The sequence below is a fragment of the Lissotriton helveticus genome, chromosome 8 (assembly GCF_964261635.1).
Source record: "Lissotriton helveticus chromosome 8, aLisHel1.1, whole genome shotgun sequence".
In the NCBI taxonomy this organism is placed as follows: Eukaryota; Metazoa; Chordata; class Amphibia; order Caudata; family Salamandridae; genus Lissotriton; species Lissotriton helveticus.
In genome coordinates this window covers 799,207,446-799,229,364 of record NC_136069.1, presented here as the reverse complement: position 1 = coordinate 799,229,364, position 21,919 = coordinate 799,207,446, and the positions used below count along the sequence as shown (strand labels likewise).

Sequence of the window (21,919 nt, the reverse complement as noted above, 5' to 3'; positions counted from 1 at the left end):
TGAAACATCTCCTTGAGAGTAGGCTGGGCGACACTTTTAGTGACCTTGGAACTGCAACATGTTCCATGCTAGACTGCTTGCCACTTGGTAAACAAAGAAATGCTGAGGATCAATTCAGGAAGTTGTATTTTACAACACATGAGAAATGGCTTGCAGTGATGCATAGAGATGTCCATTTACCAACCATGGCATTTGAAGTCCATGAATCCTCACTGTGGTAGTATGTTCATGTTCTAGATCCCCTCCGTAACAATGGAATTTTCTCTGGACTTTGAAAAGTACTGCCTCATTTTTTTACAGCGTCGTTAACTCTGAGGGCATATGCACCCAGTACACCGCATATGTTGCAGAACCTGTCCCAGAGAATTACAATCTTCAGTTGCACCAATATTGGCATGGAAATCTATGTCAGCAGCCAGTGTTAGCAAATTGTGTATTGGCGTTTTTTGGGTTGCCTGTCATAAGTACCAATGTTGAGAGGACTATTTCACAGATAAAAGTTTACATGGGAAGGAAAGAGCGGGCACGCACGACCAAAGACTCACTAAAGAAATGTGTGTGGTGTACTTCGTTTTTTTTTTATGCATTTGGACCACATGTTCACTGTACATGCACTGTGTATATACCACTATCAGTGCAGAGAGCAAGTCATAATAAAATGAAAACATTCCATAAACACCAGAACCATATTCTCAGTATTCCTAATGGCACGAAAATATATAACCACTGATAACCACTGTTTTCTTAAAGTATTGAAGTCACTGGAAAACACTGAAAAAACCCCACCAGAATTTGCCAAAAATAGAAACTGAAAACAGGAAAGCCTAACCAAGCAAGGGGTGATTACACAACCTTGCCCTAGCTGAGTGATCAGCCAGTTGTGTCTATTTGAGTGGCCAGCCAGGGGTGGCATAATACATGCTGCAGCCTACATGCTGCAGCCCCTGGTAGGCCTTGGTTACACCTATGCCCTGAGTACCTAGGGTACACTTCTACAGGGGCTGACAATTCCCCAATTGTGTATGTACCTAGAATACATGGTGTAAATTTAGAGAGAGTGCATCTGGGCTGTGGGTCTGATTGGCAGGCCCACAGCCACATCTAAGTCGAAAACCAGAGAAGCAAAAGCAAAAAGTGGGGGTGACCATAGGCAGCAGACCCTACTCTCCTACAGATGACATCTACTTTAAAAGTATTGACTGTGATGAGGATGAGTAGGACTAACATTATTGAAGACAACCTGTAGGTAATTGGAGTATCTCTTAACAAATTGTACTTAATTGTAAGAGCTCTTCAATATACTGTCTGAAACAAAATTATAACATTAAGAACTGTCACTTAAAAAGGCACAAATAAAGGCTTATGTGCGCATGTACAGAAACAATAAATTTACTGGTGCAGAGCAAAGTTGCCCACTCTTTATAAATAACAGATATACCTGATGATGACGATATAACACCTAAATAGTACATGTTCATCATAAACATGATTTTAACATGATACTACGATTTGTGCACAGTTTGTGCCCGACAACACTATTATGGAGAATCTATATTGTAGAATTTAGTGTTGTACGTAGAAATCCTGCAAATGTTCAAGACAATATTTAAAAGCCATTAACTTAGAAGCTGTTCGCACTAAATTGAGGAGCATTGAATAAATGTATTACCTAGAAATAATAGAAATAATGCTGATTAACAGAATGACCAATGTGTAATAACAATGTATAAGTTTCATATTAGGAGATTTATTTTAGGTCATGCACAAACAATTTTTTTTCTATCTTAGCTGTATTGCATATTTCAGAGGTACTGCAGGAACCCCGTTTGCAAAAATGAGTAAGAAGTGGGATAAGAGTCTAAAGCTCCTAAGTTGGAACGTTAACGGGTTGGGGGACAAGGTAAAATGATGTTTTGTTCTCAAATACATAAAACGTCAAACTCCAGATGTTGCTTTACTCCAAGAGACACACCTAATCGGTAACACCTGTAAGGCTTTAGATAGATGGGGGTACACAATGATGGCACATGCCGGCTTCACATCCGGCTCACAAGGGGTGGGCATCCTACTTAAACGCACTTTCCTGTTTAGCATAAAGCATACCTGGACCGACCCACTGGGAAGCTATGCAGCATTCCCTGGGCAATGGGAGGGGCACACTCTCACACTACTAGTAGTCTATATTCCACGAGGTCTCCAGACCCAGTCCAGACCCAGTCCTACAAGGAGTCTCCCTTCCATAGGGGCAACTGGTACTGGGTGGGGACTTCAACGCAGTTGTATCGAGCCTACTTGACCGTTGCCCACCAAGAGATATCAGTGCCGGGAGCAACTGGCTCTCAAACTTCCTCGAGGCCTTCAGCCTCACGGACCTCTGGCGGATGCACCATTCTGGTCTCCAACAGTACACTTTCTTCTCTGGCTTCCATCACACCTTCTCCAGAATTGATTATATCCTTATGCCTGTGCAACAAAACACAACCATACAAGAAATTCAACATTTGGCAAGGGGCATCTCTGATCATTCCCCCTTGTGGGTCTATCTAACGGTTGGAGACAAAAGGGTCGGTTGTATAGCGCCCATGAACCTGCGGTACCTCTACAGCCCCGAAATCAAAACTACGCTCAGCCAAACCCTTGACCATTATTTCCAGGACAACTATGGCACAGTCGATTCCCTCACCACCCTTTGGGAGGCGTTTAAAATGATCATTAGAGGCGATACCCTCTCTGCCCTAGCCGGGTTGCAAAAAGAAAAAGATAGAGAGATGACTTGTATTGAGTATGATCTCCTAAGCCTCAAGGAGGCGGCGAAAAATGGGGAGGGTCAGGCCGCTCTTCATAACTTGCAACTTAAGGCGGCTGAATACAAAGCAGTTGCGACGGATGCTGCCAAACCCTCGCGAGGGACAGGGATGGATGACTATACGACCAAGGAGACAAAGCAGGCAAGCTAATCGCTTGGCTGGATAAGAAAGAGAGGGTGAAGAGACTGGCTGGCGCCAGAGCTCAAGAGTAGCGCCGGCACTGTACTGACAGAACCCCAAAACATGGTGCTAGAGTTTGCTAACCACTTCAAACAGGTGTACCAGAGTAGCTCGGAATTGCCGGAGGAGGACTCCTCCGCACTTCTTGTGGACTTCCAACTGCCCATCCTCAGTGACTCCGACAGGGAAGCATTAGAGGGTGCTCTGACAAATGATGAACTTGCTACAGCAATAAGAGATCTCCAGCCTGGGAAAGCTCTGGGCCCAAACAGACTTCGCATTGAGCTTTACAAACCAAAGCCCGATAAGCTAGCCCCATACCTCAAGAAAATGTTTGAGGACTGTAAAGACCTTGGCCTATTCCCGCGTGACCAACGTATGGTCACGCTGGTGGCCATACATAAGGAAGGGAAGCCGAAAGATGAATGCTCCTCCTATAGACCTATCTCTCTACTAAATGCGGAGCCCAAAATCCTTGCCAAACTATTGACGAACCGGCTAAGACAGGTGATAGACAAACTGGTCCACCCCGACCAATCGGGCTTCTTGCCACACCGTAATACTGCGCTCAATTTGCGACGATTACACGGGGTTTTGGGGCGTCAGGCCACCATTGAGGAGGTGGCAATAGTGGTCTTGATAGACGCCACCATGGCGTTCGATACACTGGAGGCGTATCAGATGGCTGTCCTCGAAAAGTTGGGCTTCAGCACCAATTTTATTGAGTGGCTCCTCTACGCAAAACCATTGGCCCACGTGGAGGTAATCAAAGTCTCGGAGGTGTTCGCTCTCGGCAGGGGGACGCAACAGCCATGTCCCCTCTCACATATACTCTTCGCCCTGTCCCTCGAGCCACTAGCGGCATGGATATGACAAGACACTTCCATCAGGGGACTTAGGTGGGTTCAGGGGTGGGAGGATCGGAACTCACTTTATGCAGACGACATCTTCCTATATCTAACCTCTTCCCAGAAGTCGCTACGGGTGATCCTAGATATCTTCACAAACTTCGGGTGAAACTGGCTATAGAATCAACTGGAGCAAGTCGCAGTTATATGTCCTGCACCGAGATCCCCCCCTACCGAGAGACTTCCCCATCCTGACAGCCACAAACGGATTTAAATACCTGGGTATTTTCATCACAACCAACGTAAAACTCCGCTGTGAGCGTAATGAGCGTAATCACCCCCCACCAGAGGTTTAAACGAGACAACACCATTACCTGGAAGACGCTGCCACTGGGACGAGCAGGCCTTTTTAAAATGATGACGCTGCCGCGTTTCCTCTATGCCCTCCAGAACTACACAGACCTAGTTCCACCCAGGTTCTTCAAAGACATCAAAAGTACCCAAAGAGATTTACTGTGGGATGGTAAACCGTGCATAGTGCTTCACAAGCTAACGCTCGGTTGGTATGACGGGGGCATAGGACTCTCTGACATTAAAAAGTATTACTGGGCGGCACATCTTTCAGCCATAAACCTTTGCACTTACCTCAGTGGGGACGACCCGGGTTACAGGATGGACAAATGGGTACTCTCAGGTGGCAGCTTCACAAAGGCGCTTTATTCCAGGCCCAACAAATATTTACTAACAGGACCTACACAACACTCAGTCCAGCGCTGGCACGTGGTTAACCATAGCTTGGGATGGGCCAAAAAAGCTCACGCTCGCCAATCTACTGTGGGTTCCGAGCGCTTGGGTACTTGGGCTCTCCCGCATTGGAGATCTGTGGGGAACAAACAGGGTGGTCTCATTCGCCTCACTCCAACAGACACACGAGCTAGCGGACTCAGAATATTTTAGATATGTACAGGTCAGACACTCTCTCCAGTCTAACATCCCCAGGGGGTCCTCCCCTCCAGTGTCCTCTCCTCTCGAGGACAGACAGCTGGATGGGTACTTGCCGGACAAAGTCATCTCCCTCACATACAAAAACCTCATCCATAACACTCCGGACCCCTTTAATATCACTGAGGGAAAAATGGGGGCTGGATGGCCTAGAGTTGGATGACAAGGAATGGCAAGAGGCACTGTCCTCCCCTAGGGAGGTTGCTGTTTCATCCAAGCTGAGGCTAATTCAGTTAAAAATGTTACACTGAATCTATATCTCCGTCCCTATGGGGAGGGTTGAAGAAGGGTTGTGTAAAAGACAATGTGGATTAGAAGGCTCTTTTATGCATATTATTTGGGAGTGTGTGCAAATTCAAGACTACTGGGGAAAAGTGCATGAATGTATGAGCACAGTCTGGGGAGTGGTAATTCGGCTCGAAGCCAAGAGATGACTCCTAAACGTGTGGGAGCCCACGGACCTTAAAACCAAGGGCAAACTCTGGCGACCCTTGGCCAGATGATCGCCAAACGGAACATTGCCAGTCTGCGGGGAGCAGCGGCACCACCAACGCCGAGTGCCCAGAAAGCAGATATGGACTGGTGTATGGTAAGGGAAAAGACGGTATATGTGGCACATGGCTGCCCCCGAAAATTGATAGCAATCTGGACTAACTGGAACGTTTATTGTGGTAATATTTGTCAACCCCCAATTGTCCCCGCCCTAGACAAACCGTTTTCGCTTTTATCTGTAGGACTAATGATCCACCTAACCTGCCTCATCTACCATCATATGCTATGTAATTGCTTGAATTGGAAGTGTGTGATACTGCTGCGACCAATGACTAATTGTAAGCGATGACCAAACCTTTCCTGTTCTTGTTTAATAAAAACTGTTTTTTTTAAAAAATACTTATTTTAAGTTTCTCATGTTAATTTACAAAGATTAATTTGAATCATGTGTAGTTTATTTCAAACCATCCTCTGTATTTCCATTGTACTTCATGATTGAACTAATCTGTGTAATGCAAATGTGGTCTAAGAAATGGTCTTTTTGCAGGGTTATCCCCACAGTTTTTGCTTCTTTCTCGTATTTTTCCAGACTTGTTTTTGTTGGCTTTGGGACTCTGGACACTTTACCACTGCTAATCAGTGCTAAATTGTTACTATGATTGATTATCCGAGATTGGTGTATATGATTTACTGGTAAGTCCCTAGAAAAGTGCACTGAGTGCGCCAGGGCCTGTAAATCAAATGCTACTAGTGGGCATGCAGCACTGTTTGTGCCACCCACATGAGTAGCCTTATAAAAGTGTCTCAGACCTGCCTCTATAGTTTCTGAACAAGCAGTTTTAAACTGCCATGTCGACCTGGCAAGTGCACCCACTTGCTTGGCCCCAAAACTTCCCTTACCTTACATATAAGGCACCCCTAAGGTAGGCCCAAAGTCCCACATGGGCAGGGTGCAGTGTATATGAAAGGTAGGACATGTACTAGTGTGTGTTACATGCCTTGATAGGGAAAATACAGCCAATTTTGTTTTTCACTATTGAAAGGCTATCTGTCCCATATGGGAGTTACTTTGTAACATCTTACAAGTAGCTTTCAATTGGGACAAGATAGAGAAGAGGTGTTTTGGCTCCCTGAACTCAGAATTTAAAAACATATTTTAGCGAGATGGTTTTTAAATTGTGTGTATGAAAATGCCACTTTTAGAAACTAGATATGTTCTTATTTAACCATTCTATGTGCCTCTGCTATTGAGTATTGATAGTCTAGTGTTGGAGTGACAGGAGCTGGGGATGTGCATTCACTGCAGACAGCCACAAGGGGGGCTGAGATGTGTCCTGCCTTTCCTTAGGAACTCATAGCTGAGCTGAATAGACCTTGGCTGCATTTAGAGTGGTGGGAGGAGTTTTCACTTGTACCTGAATAGGCAGTGCCTCCTCTGCACAATGCTGTCTCCACCAGAGAAGACAGAACTGGTTTGGACTGGGCTCAAAGACCCTTACCACAAAGAGAACGAAGAGAAAATGGGGTATAAGTATTGGAGTGTAAACCCCATAGAATTAAATCACTTAACTCAAGAGGAACCTCTGCCAAGGAGAAGAGTGATATGAAGGAGTAATGCCCCTTTGCCGTGTGTGCTTTGATGGGTTGGCCTCCAGTTGCTATTTCTGCCAAGGAGAGGAGAAAGACTGGAACTTTGCTGTGAACCTGCTTGAAGAAGAATCTCCAAGGGCCTGCGTGTGCAGGCCTCCTGTTCTGAAGTCTCAGGGCCACAAAGACTTCACCTGCAACCCACTGAACAGCACTTGGACGCCTGTGTGGACTCCTGCATTCAAAAAGGTAACAATTCCAGTTCCTGGGCCCTGGGAATTGTGTGGTATGGGCTGCAAAGCAAGAAAAACAACTCAGACGCTGTCAACGACACTGCGACCTGCACCGAGGAATGGGGCACCGCTCGTGAAGGATACAAAGCACCGCCCCGCCTGCACCACTGCTCCGACGCCCGTTGAGGCCTGCAGTTATCAGCCTTCCCAATGTCAGCGTTCGCACCTACGCCGTCACCGCCAGCGCCTCGTTATTGCAGAGCCGCTAACCAATGAGGGTGACTTCACAAACTCTTCGACTTCACATTGCCTCACCGGAACCGCTGCCTTACCCTGTTTTGGACTCATCACCTCCTCACGGACACGATGACTACCCCACCCCGGTGGAAACAAGAGAAACGGCCTCGACCTCGGCGCAAATGCCTCACCTCCACAACGCTGTGCATCGTCTATAGGCTTCGTTTCCAAGGCCCTGTTGTTTGGGGGGTCCGTGTGACTCCGTGGCCGACGCAGCGCACCTCGCGATAGGTGACGTACTTTAGATTTAAGCCGGTCATGATGCCATAATAGCCCCAGGTGGAGCTGTTTTGTTTCTAAAAGTTCTGTTTTTGCAATAATTGTTCTAACATGATATTTTGATACATGTATGTTGGATTTTTGGCATTTTGGTCTTTTTTGGTTAAGAAAAAGATACGTTATTCTTCTAAACTGATGTGGTGTCCATTTGTGATGTTTTCACTGTGTTACTGTGTGTTTTGAGCACAAATACTTTACACATTGCCTTTGGGATATGACGGTCTGCTCGTGTCAAGCCACAAAGGGGGTGAGCAGGGGTTATCTAAAGTGTTTATCCCCCCTTACCCTGACTAGAAGCAAGGTTCCCTACTTGGACAAAGGAAATACTTCTGCCAATAAGAGACCCCCATTTCTAACATGGTGCAATACTGTCTTAATGGCACATAAAAAGCTGAAATTTGGATATGGTACTCTACGAGTATACAGCTTTCTAATACAACAGAAATTAAATTTTAATGCATGCATATGTGTTACATTGAAGTACTTTGCAATTTAGTTACGCCTCAAATGTATTGATGTTGTTAATGCTTTGCATCATTCATTGATTGAATTCAGTGCACTACAGAATCTATAATGTGTATGTAATTAAATGCACTTTCAAATTAATTATACAGCTTTACATTTAAATGTGCAACTTTCTGCATTCACTCTAAATGACTGTAGATTTACTGATGCTTTCCCATGAGAACTGTTGTTTCTGCTGACTGGGTTTCTTGCAGATGTTCTCACCATTCAATTAGTTTAGAAGAAGATACTTTGTGTGTTGGAGATAGACACATGGCCTGGGATAGAGGCCTTGGAGATGGCACACGAGAACTTAGAGATATTTGAATAAAGCCACTGTGGACTGTCCTGTGTATAGGAAAGGACCAACGTTTCCATGTCTAGTGTGGGTTTATAACTTGATGTTTCTACTTTTACCTTGGGAACCGTGGACATCGAACCCCTGGCATCAGATGATGATGAGGTGACAAAGTAAGTGTTGCCTCTGGACTGATAAATTGTATAGGGCCAAATGCATCAAACTTAGGAATTGCAATTCCTAAATTGCGCTTTTTAAGAAATCGCAATTTAGGAATCGCAATGCCTTTTGCATGTAGGAATCACAAAATAAAAATTGCAATTACGATACATTCCTTACTTGCCACTCACAAATTGCGAATCGCAAATAAGGAATGGCTTCCCATTCAGTCCTATGGGCCTAAAGGCCCATAGGAATCAATGGGAATTGCATGCGCAATTTAGAAGTACCAAATAGGCACTCGCAAATTGCACATGCAATTTCAAGGGTGCCAAAAGGACACCCTGATGCACCCCTGAAAGTGCAATTAAAAAATCATGTTGCACACACACATGCCCCAAGGGCCTATTTGTGTGCAAAATAGAACTTTGAAATGCACTTTTGTGTATTTTTCAAAGTCTGATGGTACTTTGCGTTTCTTAAAAGGCAAGTCGCTATTTTTTTTTTCATTGCATTTAGGGAATCACAATTTGCTATTGTAGGAAGGTGGATATCTGACTATGGTTACCCCAAAACTTTTTGCCTGGTGTTTAGCTGGTTTTTTACTTTAGTTGGCCTGGGATCCTCCTATTCAGGGCCCCAGGCTAATTGCTCTCTCCTTAAAATGGACTCCATGTACCTTAGGTACATACCCAATTGGAACTGGTTCACCTTATTGGCCCCTGTAACAGTGTACCCAGGGCATAGGTGTTTCCAAGGCCTACCAGGGGCTGCAGCACGTATTGTGCCACCCCTGGCCTGGCCTCCATATTTGACACAACTGGCTGATCACTCAGCTGGGGTAAGTCGGTGTAACCACCCCTTACTTAGGTGTAGTATGCCTATGCCTAACCTAAAATGGACACATATGTTCCTATCAGCCACTCCTATGGAAGGCCTCATCAATCCTGGAGGCAGAGTGCTTGGAAATATGTGAGATGGTGCTCTGGCATGAGCTGAGCCTGTCTGCAGCTTTCGGAACCAAGTCCTTTAGCTGTTTCATGATACTGCCATACCATATACTCTTAAGTGCATTATGAACCTCGCGGTTAAATGCTATCTTTGGATTGGCTTTATCAAAACATGTTGAGTAAGGTGTCATACGAATTGGAATACTACCCCCTCGCCAGTTCTGGCGACGGGGGTAGCATTCCACCCTTCTAGAGGGATACGACATGTACATAACCCGAACCCCGGTTAAAGTTAAACAGAGCCTCAGCATCACAAAATGGATGCTGCCACCACAGACACAAGTCTGACCTCCTGCTGCTGGGAGTCCTTTCAGCGAGCGAGGCTTGGACAAAGGGTTTCCTACCTTGGGAGGTGCTAGCACCACCCCAAACAGGGTTTTGTGTATTGGATAGGACAGGGCTGAATAGAATCAGACATGCCTGGGGCACACAAGGTGACCCTGTGCATAGGCCAGTTCAAACCGGTCCTGGGGGTCTCCAGCCCCAATCCTGGCGCGAAACTGGACAAAGGAAAGGGGGTGTAACCACCCCCCTTCCTGGTCCCATCCAGAGGAGGGACCTAGCAGGTAATCCGGCCCCTAGAATTCGAATAAGAGTAGGAGCTGTGTCCCAAGACTTCAGATCATCCTGAACTCGACTTGAAACTAAGAAGAAGACTGGACTTCGACATTCTGCTGCACAGAAGACTGAAGAGAATCTCCCTTGTGGCCAAGGAGTGACCACCCTGTGAAAACAGGCACCAACCAGCAACTCGACGTCTGCTTTGCCGCCGCCTCCTGCCGGAGCCCGAGCCCAGAGCCCGACGAGACCCAGACTCCCAGACATCTCAGAGCCCGATCCACAGTCCCTGCAAAGAAGGGACCCGTGGAGGCACCGAGAGACGTGGGACCGGACATCTCGGAAGACCCTCGAAAAGCTGACTGCGCAGCACCTGAGGCACCCTCGACGCTGTGCTTTGGGGTTTGAGAAGCCCCGACACCGAGCAGCATTTGCACCAAAGATCAGCCCCCCAGCATCTCCACGATCTGCGTGGGGCCCTTTTGCACTTTGCCACTCGACGCGCCATCCCGGTCACTTGCCACGCGGCTAGTGGCCATCTTGGCGACGAAAACTACGACTTGCACCGCTGGTCTGGTTGCTCCAGACTGGCCCTTGCTCCCCTGAAAAGGAGCACTCGCTCTGACCTTGCTGATCCGAGTGTTAAGCTTTTTCCACTTCCTGCGTGGCCTGCATTAGCCACGGCCTGTTTGCTCCAATCAAGTTGCCGACACCGCCATCAGCTAGAGCCTTCGTGGGACAGCTCGTGGTCGACTCCTGGACGTCCTTGACCTCTTCGTGTCCACGTGGCTGCGGAGACAAGCTGCATCTCTTCACCTGTTTGCACCCGACATTGCCTGGTTCCATCCTGGTTCCACGGTAGTCACTGGCTAGTGACTTTGAACATTGTCCCCTCTGCTTTCAGGTCTTCACCTCTTCAGATCCACCCTTGGATCCACCGGAACTCTCCTCAACGACCCGCCTGCAGCATCTTCAGCTCCAAGCACCATCGACCTGCGTGACGAAACCCGACACTACTTCGCACCTGTGCACCCGCTTCCTGTGGGTGAGGTAACTCAGCAACGCTGGTGTTCCCACACTGGTGTACACCTCTAGTGCCTGTGTCTAAAGTTTTATCCTTGTAGGTCCATCGGAAGGTTCCTTAAACACTAACTTTGTAACTTTTACGCACCATTGACTTAACATTGGTGCATGCGTGCACTTTAAGCACTGCACCCAAGTCCCGCGGGCCTTTCCCAACTTCATCACTGCTAGTCTCGAACAGCTCCAGCGATTCCCCAGGCCCTAGGCCTCTTTCCTTTCCCCATAGTGGTTCTTATACCACTATTTTAGTATATGGTTTAGGTGGCCCCTAGGGCTCATCCATATTGTGCAACTTTTGTATATTTAAACTGTGTTTTGTTTTAACGCATTTGCTTCTGTGCTCATAAAGAGTATAGGGGATATACTGCGTGAAGCGTGGCTCAGTGGTTAGAGGCGGCAGACCCGGAAGCTGAGATCGGCCGTGGACCAGGGTTCGATTCCCCGCCTCGGCGGGTCTCGGGCTCAAAAAATTCCACGGGCTCGATAATTCTCGCTTCGGTGCCTACTCAACTCACGGGGTCACACTCTGCGACTCTGGGCAATAGCTTGCTTAATCTCCACTACGCCCCTCGCGGCGGGATGCCTGGCTTTCACCTTGTGGATACCCTGCCGGGGTATCTCACAGGGGAATACCAGGACGGGTTCCCTAAGCAAGCGCTTAGATACCGGGTCGGTGATTTGCGCTATATAAATACATGTACATTCACATTTACATTTACATTTACATTTGTAGAAATAAATCTATATATATTTTCAATATATATCTGTGTGGTGTCCTTTCATTTGGTATTCAAGGGGATTGTGTATGGTAATACAGCTTGCTTCACATGCCTTTACAGAGTTTAGCCTAAGACTGCTTAGTCCATGCTACCCCTAGGATAGCTTGTCTATAAGGTTGACTTTACAACCTCCACCATAAGGGTTGCTTGGCATGGTACAAGGTGATCACTAGAACTAGTGAGCATCATATACCAGGCCAACTTCTCACAGCTATTCCCTAAATGCAATCGTAATTTAAGTAATCAATAGCGATTTTTGCATTTGGGATGATGCATCCCAAATGCAAAAATTGCAGTCGCAGAGGGGCAGTTTGCAACCGTAAAAAACAATGATGCATATGCCCCATAATTTCCTGGGATTTGGAAGAGTTAATTTTCCCCCAACCCTCGCTGATGGCAGGAAATCTTGCTTGAGACGAATTTTGGACTTCACTTACAGGCTGAACTTTCCTGTGGTCTGCCGTGCTGGCGGAGCTTTCCTTGGACTTACTGACCGAACCAAATTGAGCTTTTCCTTAGCCTTCAAAGGTAACTTTGTACCTTTCCTATGGACTTTGAGAACTCTAGACCATATACTACAGACTGGAAAAACAGGGCTGTAGGAAATTGGAAAAAACTTGGAGGAAAACACGCACTGAGGAAAGTAAAAAAAGTCACTCTGATGCCTTGTCCTTATATCATAAAAACATTAGGTTGGCCAGGAAGAACCACCTTACTTCTCAGTTGGTAGAAGCCGGGAATTCCTCTAAGGTACTCTTTCAGATTCAACAGGATTTTATGAAACCCCCGGCCTGTGGAAGCTCAGACGTTTTCTCACAATCATTATGCGATGATATTTCGTTTAAAAAAAAAAAAAAAAATAGAGCTGATTTATGACAAAATTGTTAAGGTCACTAACCATGAGGGTAGCTCCCGTATCACCCTCTCGCATTCCATCACTCGTGATACTGGCACACTTACCACCTTTCCTGCAGTCAGCCAGAGTGAGGTCCATTCTCTGATGGGCAAAGTTAAAACAGGATCCCCACTAGATATCGTGCCTGCCAAAATGGCTATCTCACTGGGCAACTTGCTCTGCCCTATGATTCAGACGCTGATGAATCTTTCCCTCGAGGAGGGTCATGTACCTCAAGAATGGAAGAGGGCCCTTGTAAATCCCATTCGCAAGAACTCTGCTCTCCCATGGACAGATTTATCCAACCTTCACCCCATTTCTCTTCTGCCTCATCTAAGCAAGATGACTGAGAGGCATGTTAACACCCACTTGTCAAATTTCATCGAGGTGTCGGGAGGCTTAGATCACTCCCAATCGGGATTCAGACCCAACTACAGCACAGAATCTGTGCTCCTCTCTGTGACAGATTCCATCAGGATGTCGCAAGATAAAGGGGGCTCCATGATTCTAGTGCTGTTAGATCTGTCCGCAGCCTTCGACACCATATCTCATGAAATATTGCTCAGTCGTCTGCGGAAGGTTGGGGTAGGAGGTTTGGCTCTGCAATGGTTTGAGAGTTTTCGATCAGGCCGCTCACAAAGTGTCAACTTGGGTTCCTATTGTTTTTCTCCTACGGATCTTACGAAGGGGGTCCCACAAAGCTCGTGCCTGAGCCCTACACTTTTTAACGTGTATGTGGCCCCCCTAGCAGACCTTGTGAGAGCGTATGGATTCATTCCGGTGTCGTACACCGACGACACCCAGCTTCTATTCCCATTTCAGACTCTTACTCCTGCAATTAAACATTCTTTTGCGGAGGGTATGAAAGCGGTGTCCTGCTGGATGGCCTCCAATTTCCTGCAATGCAATGTAGGGAAAACCGAGGTCATGCTATTTGGGGAGGCGCCACTTCTGTGGTCACCTGACTGGTGGCCTTTAGACTTGGGGCCTGTCCCCAGTCCCAAACAGACAGTGAAAAATCTTGGCGTACGACTGGACCAAGGTCTGTCTTTAAGGGAACACGTGAATCAAACGACTGGTTCCTGCTTTCGGGTAATTGGACTCCTGAGACGCGTGTTTCCCTTCCTGCCAGACACTTTTAGAAAGACCCTTGTCCAAGCCCTTGTAATTAGCCGTTTGGATTATTGTAACGGTCTTCTTCTATCTGCAAATGACAACCTGCTGAGTAGGCTGCAAGTAGCTCAAAACACCGCAACTAGGCTGGTTCTTAATGCTCCGCCTAGAACTCCATCCCGCCCCCTCTTGGATAAACTTCACTGGCTTCCTATCCGGCAACGGATTAAGTTTAAAACCTGCTGTACTATCCATAAAAGCATTTTTGGTTCAGGTCCTTTGTATCTGGCTGAAAAGTTTATCCCTTACAAACCAGGACGTACTCTTCGCTCCAGTAACCAATTTTTGCTTCAGATTCCACCAATCAGGAAAGCACGACTGGGAGGCCGAGCACTTTCGTTCTTGGGCCCCAGTCTGTGGAACAAATTACCTCTCATTCTGAAACTATGTAATAATTACCTAAATTTTAGGAAGTTAGTGAAGACATTTTTGTTTCAGATAATATAAGCCTCTGTATATCCTTTAGAGCACTGTCCTGCAGCCGTCAGGCGAACTAAGCGCAGAGATACTCCTTCGGGAGTCGAGTCTAGCGCTATATAAGCCTTTAAATAAATAAATTAATTAATAAATAGCCTCTGAACTCTGTTCTGAGTATATTCGCCCTCTGAAAGTGATATCTACCCATTTAGGACTCTTGATTGAGTTTCCAAAATTATTCTGTGGGTATTGCGCATCCTATTCTGCCTAATTCCTATCACTGTTTGTGGAGTTGCTTGAACACTGAATTCTGAGTACGCTTGTATCTTATTGTGAACCTAGAGAATAAGATTAATGCCTAGTAAATCCCAGCTGAGCGTATTCTCTGAATTGTAAGTACTAATGCTCCTGTTCTAAATTGCAGTCGCAGAACTACTGGGTTTATGTAATATTTGTACCCTTAATTTCTTTACGAGGCTAGGGCCAGGCCCTTCCTGTGGCTATTTGGCATTTGTATAGTTATGCCCTGCGAGTGGTTGATCGAAACCTGATTTCTAATCTGTAATAAACACCCTGGGATTGGTCCTCACTGTGTAGCTGAATGGTTACACTGTTAATTAAATATGCACCCCTAATTCTCCTCCCCCGTAAATTGGGCCCGGTACGAAAAGAAAGTTAATTAGGCTCGAATGTAAGAGGGAAAACTGAATATAAACACATAACCCCACAAATCTAGTTCAATAAACTGCCACACGATGGCGATACAGACTAGGGAAAAATCACGAAAGAGGCCTATACAATGCTCAGCAAAGCAGACATTCATTGAGGTTGTTAATAAAACATATACACTAAACCACTGCGGTATCTCAAAAAAATACGCACCAAACAAAAAAAACATATTTTTATGGTGTGCAGTTCTTTTTACCGTACTGTTGGGAATGAACAAATAGTTCGAACTTTCTCTAGTTTGTAAAGCGACGCCGAATGTATCGCTTCCAGCTCGTTCACGTTGTAAACTCGCCCGACCCCCAGCAATCTTGTCCCAGTCGTGGCTAAATATCTTTCTCCAATCTTGTCCCCTAAGCGGCTAGATATTGGTTTCTAAAATCCTCTCAATAAACGACTCCATAGCTAATAAAACAAGGATTCACACGTTTTAATCTGCAAGACTGCAGAACACAATAGCAATTGGGCAACATTATCAGAAATGACATCGAGTCACCAACACTTCGTGTCACTGTAATACCCAGCATGAGGAATAACAAGCATTTGCAATGCAATAGGTCTCGCATTTGTGAGAGTTTAAGCTATTGGCATTGTAAATGACAATGCCTTTTATTTATGTGTTTTGAAAACCAACACATATGTAAAAAGCTTTGTAATTTCTAATGCCAATAGCTTAAACTCTTGCAAATGCGAGAGCATTTTCATAGTAGCGGAGCTTTCCACGAAAGGGAGCTCCAAGTTTATGGGAGCTCTACATGTGGGCTAAAATCAGCCAAATTGAGTGGGTGAAAACATTTGAGCACAATAATGAGAAGCAGAAAAGGTGGACCATCAGCTCCCTTTACCGATCTTTGTTAAGTCATCCTAGAAGTGCATAGCATTGTCAGTAAACAAGGTTTTAGTACAGTGAACAATATGAACTGATTCACCTGTACGGCTATGGAAGACAGTAGGGTATGCCTTTGGTTAAGAATGTAAGGATAGAGTACAGGGGCCTGATGCCCCTGCTACCCTGTGCTCTAGCAAATCCTGGCACCACTTTCTGTTGTTGATGAAAACTTTTAGTGTATGAACGGAATTAAAACTCCATACTATTCTATTTTTGGCCTCTCTGCAGAGACAGCCAAAGGAGGGGCGGGTTTAACTTGAGTGACCTTATTTCACCTCGTGCGCTCCCAGCGTGCTCAATGTAAAGGAAACATAGCAATACGTGTTACCAAAAATGTACAACACACCAGCATAAGATGGGTATCACGGAAAATGGCTGCAATATCACAGTCCAGGTGACATGGCACACACGTTAATGGAAGTGGCTCTGCGCTGCCCCTTGACTCCCTCAACACTAACCCTAAAGATGGCTTCTGGGATCAAAGGTCAGGCTCTGAACTGATGTGGCCACTGCAGCATACCACAGACTGGTTCTCTGCAGAGGACAGGTGCGGAGGCAGTGGAGCACCTGCACTTGGCAGTGCTGACCCCCAGCTGAGTGGAGGGGGCATGACATTTTTATAGCAGGGAAGTGTTAATGACTGACAGGACCCTGGCTAAAGATCTGCGTCCTTGGCTGAGTTTAGGTGGCGGCTGTGGTCATGGAAGAATCGGGTACTAGTTGTCTCTCTGCTTGGAGAAGTGAGGTGCCAGGGAATGATGGTACAGTCAAATAAAATGAACCTCTGAGACTAAAATCTAACTGTGGAGGTCTGGGTGATCAACCCCAGAGCTCTCAATCGTGCCCAGTCATGAATACCCACACACAATCGGAAGTTACCCAAACGGCCAGAGACGACTAATTTCACAGCTCTATACAAGATTCCCATGCTGCATAAAAGAAAACCTCTCTCTCTCTCTCTAACCGTAAATACTGCTAGGGAATGCAAGATGAAGCTAAACAGATGAAATATATACGGGCAGTCTGACATAAACTGTCGTTAACAATTTTTACAGTTCTCGATTTAACTATACTGTTAAGAATATAAATATAGAGCCCGGTCGTTTCAAAAACAGTTTTTTGGACCCCGCTGTCTGCAGTCTGTGCAGCCCACTGATCCGAATTCACTCACAGCGCCATCCCTGCGGCTACCATCTATAGGAGGGCCAGGAGGAGCCAGGATTCTAGCTCTCAGTACCTGCCTGCGACTACCGCCTGCATCCCATATAGCATCACCTTTACCTTGCCAGCACTGCGCCGGTGCGATGCCCGTAGAGACAGTAGGTGGTACGCGGAGCGTGTAACTCCCTGGCAGTCAAGGCTGTGCAGCACGGGAGAGCGCGGCCCCCGCCGCTGGCACAGGGCGCTGAGGGGTGTGAAGGCGTCCTCTAGAGCCCCGCTGCTCAGAGGGCGGTGAGTTGGGACCAGTGGCTCGGCTCCGCCGGGTCCTCGCGCTCCATCCTCCTCTTTGCGGGCGCTGCGAAGGAGCTGCTGTTGACACGAGGGGAGGAAGCGCGCACAGGGGGCTGTGCGATAGTGTGCGCGCCCAGCTGTCTGAGCACATTATCCACCCCCTACCCCGGCAACCCGAGCGGGAAGGACCCACTCTGCTCTCCAAGCACAATGAAACCTTCGTGTAAAGTCTGCACTATATAAAAAAAACGCATTAAATAAAAATAAGAGACAGTAGCCACCGCAGCAACCAGCGAGCACGGAAGATCACTATTGACAACAAGCTGAGGCAGGAAGATCACTATTGACAACAAGCTGAGGCAGGGAGATAAAAAGCGAAACAGAAAGCAGCTCAGTATCCGGGCTGGGAGGAGACCTAGGAGGGCGGGGGCTGCCCGCGCATGCGCGCTATTTGTAACTTTCGTTGGGAAGAGGGAGCCCCGGCGCCAAAGAGGAAGTAAGGGAGCTGAAGTCCCGGGTCCCAGGAGGGGGCCCGGGTGAAGACCAGCTGATAGCACTGCAGGGCTCCCATGCCTAAGGAGAGAGCCCCGCGTTGTGCTGGCAGAGGAGCTGGAGTGCTCCGGAAAAGCGCCGCAGCCAGCTGCTGTTGAGGAGTTCCCCCCGCAGACGGGTGAGTGGGGGATTCTCCATTTGTCTAATGGTTGTGCCTTCAGCACAGTGTACAGATGTATTTCCTGAACGTACCCGCCGTTGCGGGCCGCTCCAACAATGGGGCAAGAATTTTTTTTATAAGAAATAACTGAGAGTGAAACTGCATTCTGGCTTGAAGGAAGGGGGACAGGAGATGTGCACGGCGCAAGGCTGTAAGTGCGCGTACACCTGCTGAAATAGCCGAAAGCTCTGCAGATGTGCACGGCGCAAGGCTGTAAGTGCGCGTACACCTGCTGAAATAGCCGAAAGCTCTGCGCGTGTCCATCTCCTGTCCCACTTCCAAGGCAGGTCCCTAACAATAGAGCTCGCTGGCAACAGCGCTTTCGCGCTGCTTACGCCAGGCTCGACCTAAAAAGTACGGATATTTTAGAGGGGATAGTACAAGCCAGTCCTGGGGAGAGCATGGGCTGTTAAAAATGTGGCACTAATAGGCTAAAAGTACTAGAGGCAGCACACCAGCTACTGTAGCATGCACTGACAGTGGCGTTTCTTCCTCACGATCCTTTGCAATTTTTTTTTTTTTTACTTTCAATATTAACTATGCCACCCCTGGATGCCATAGGTGACCTAACAGTCAGAGCTGCCGACTTTGGGGCTGGGGAACTAGGTTCGAGTCTCACCTCAATATCCTGTAATTGAGAACAAATCACTTCATCTCCCCGAGCCTACCAAAAAGGATGAATGTGTAATACAACTGGTGCTTCTATAAAGCGCTCTAATACCTTCAGGTCGAGTTTGCGCTATTAAGAAATAAAAAAAAATAAGGCAAGAGTAATTAACCAGTGCCGAAATAGAGCACAAGCTCCTCGTGTGGTGTGCTTCAAGAACTACAGCGTTTCGCGCCCCTGCGCAGGAAGGGGCGGAACAGCTGAGATTCATCAGAGAAGGCTGCCATTGGCTGTAAATTACACCAACGTCACGTCATCTGATTTAAAGGTTACTTTATTGGTCTTTTGGCGTAGCCCCGCCTGTAGGGTACGCGAATTAGAAAGAACTATACCCCTTGTACGGTGTAAACAGGTTGTCGTAAACTGCATTTTACACTGCTGCTTGACCTCGCGCTTCAACAGTATTTCGCGGATTTAACAGTATGGGAAGGCGAAGCCAAGACCAGCGGCCAAGTAACGAATCACTTCCGCCCACAATTGTCAGTCAAATATGGAAACTCACGAGAAGCTGCGTCGGCTTGCAAATCCCAGCCTGATAACGAGTGACGCCATGAGTCCGCTCTTGAAGGGCACCGCGCGTATTCTTTCAGCCGCTGCTGTTGGCCGATGGGTAGGCGGGCTTAGTTGACGACGAGTTTTTCCATTGGGTGTCGGGATGTGGAGTGGGGAAGGCAGGTAACCGGGATGACGCATCTAACGGCGAACTTGATTGACACTATGAGTAAATTGCTGCTAGTACTAGAAGGGATTGATTTTGGAAATCCCATACTTGTGTAACCACTCACTAAACAACAAATGCTCGATATTGCCCAGTCAATCAAGTTTATTGCCCCGAGTTACTAAAGCAAGTTTAATGTTTTTTAATGATAAATTATGATGCGTTCAGAAAATAATACAACCAGTAAAATCGTAAACTAAACTGGGAACTTTATTTACATAGAAAGAACATGGAGCAAGTCTCCGTCCAGGCATTCATGCAATGCCGGTTATTTATTTAAGGCATTTTTATATAGCGCGGACATTACCCGAAGGTGTCAGACCACTGTACAATAGAACCTAAAACAAAACATCCAACAAAGCAAGCAAGGGTGAGGAATTTACAAGAAAAAATTAAAAATTTACAATGATGAGCGAACTTCCTAGAGGGGCCTGAGAATGAAAGTATTAGGTCTGAAAGTTTCTTTGGAAGAGAAGAGATTTGAGATCTGCTTTGAAGATCCGGGTAGAGGAAGTAGCACGGAGCAATAGAGTAAGCGAGTTCCAGGTTCGCACCGCATTACCTGAGAAGGATTGCACCATCGATCTTTCTCTTTTGAAGGAGGGGGGCTCAAGCAGAAACTTTTCCACATTACGAGAAGGTCTAGAGCCTCCAGACATTTTCAGTTTATTCGCCAGGTAACGAGGGGAGGAAGTGTGCAAGGCTATGTGGGTGATGCAGGCAGTTTTGTAAATAGATCTTGCCTCGATGGGAAGCCATCGAAGAGAAGACAGGATAGGAGTGATGTGGTCGCTTCGTTCAGACCCTATAAAGCGAGCTTCTGAATGGAGGATGGATTTGAGAGGGGAGAGGTGGGATTTGGGTAGGCCAGTCAGTAGAGAATTGCAATAATCCAGTCTAGAGAGAACCAGTGATTGTCCTAAGGGTTTTATGTCTTTCTCTGGGACAAACCGACAAATCCCCCACAGAAGCGCAGCTGGTAACATGCGTTCTTAGCAATAGAGTTGATGTGGGAGATTAGGTTGAGTCTTTTGTCAAGTATGACACCTAGGGATTTAGCGCTGTCAACAATGATGGATTTATTGTTGAGTAAATTCAGCTGATCCATCCAAGATTGAACGGGAGGGGGGGGGAGGGAGGGAGAGAGAGAGAGAAAGAAAGAGCGAGAGAGAGATATTTAGAATGAGTTGGTGAACTAACATCCAGTTGTGAATAGAGTAGAGTTGAGTAGTGAGAGATCATGGGCGGAAGACACCTTGAGGTAGATTTGAGTGTCATCCGCATAGAGATGGTAATGGATCCCAGATTTACCAAGTAGAGATTAAACAACATGGGTGCAAGGGTAGAGCCTTGAGGGTCGCCTTGACCTACCGCCAATGGAGGCGAAAGACTGTTCGCTATCTTGATCATTTGGGATCTGTCCGAGAGGAATGAGGCAAACCATTTAAGCACTGTGCCTTCCAAGCCCATTCTCTGTTGAAGAGTTTTAAGGAGGGTTGTTATGATTAACAGTGTCAAAGGCTGCAGAGAGGTCTAGAAGAATCAGAAGACAGGATTCCCCGGAGTCGAGTATATGCAGCACATAATCTTGCAGTAGGGCTGTTTCAGTGCTGCAACTTTGAATGAAGCCAGACTAGAAAACATCAAGGAGATTATTGTCGATAATATGCAGGAAAGTAGTTTCGCAGCACATTTTTCTGTGATTTTTCTAAAGAAAAGGGAGGTTGGTGATGGGGCGGAAGTTGTTGAGGTCGTTAGCATCAGCGGAGGTTTTTTTTTAGAAGAGGGGTAACCTGTCCTTTTTTGAGGGCAACAGGGAGGGAGCCTTGACTGAGGAAGAGATTAACTAGCCTGGTCCAGTAAGAGATGGTATGGGTGTAGAAATCAATGGCGATGTCACTAGAGATGGAGTCAGAAGAATGGTTGGAGAGTTTTGTTTCGAGGATGCATATAAGGAGGCCATTTTCTTAGATGACGGCAAAGTTCTGCCAAGTGACCTAAGGATTTTTGTTCCTCAATGAGGGTGGGGTGGGGGACCTGATCCACCAGTGATTTGACCTTTTCATCAAAGAATATAGCAAATTCTGCTGCTTTCTTTGTAGAATCCTCAGGCTTGATGGTTAGGGGAGAGCGATTTGGGTTTTTGATGAGGTA

The 21,919-nt window shown here is 46.6% G+C and overlaps 1 protein-coding gene across 2 annotated transcripts in view; it reads right to left on the bottom strand.

The window, feature by feature from the left end:
• The window catches only part of CLYBL (citramalyl-CoA lyase), a 2,321,716-nt gene extending 2,302,040 nt beyond the window's left edge, over nt 1–19,676 (bottom strand). Inside the window, exon 1 of one of the 2 annotated variants that reach the window (XR_013599874.1) lies at nt 19,550–19,676. Coding sequence is in view for 1 of the 2 variants with exons in the window: in XM_078657618.1 (XP_078513744.1) it covers nt 19,550–19,599 (50 nt within the window). In the remaining variant the exon portion in view is untranslated. The remainder of the gene's footprint in view (nt 1–19,549) is intronic. The other variant, XM_078657618.1, reaches the window with a different exon arrangement.
• Nucleotides 19,677–21,919: the final 2,243 nt, after the last annotated feature.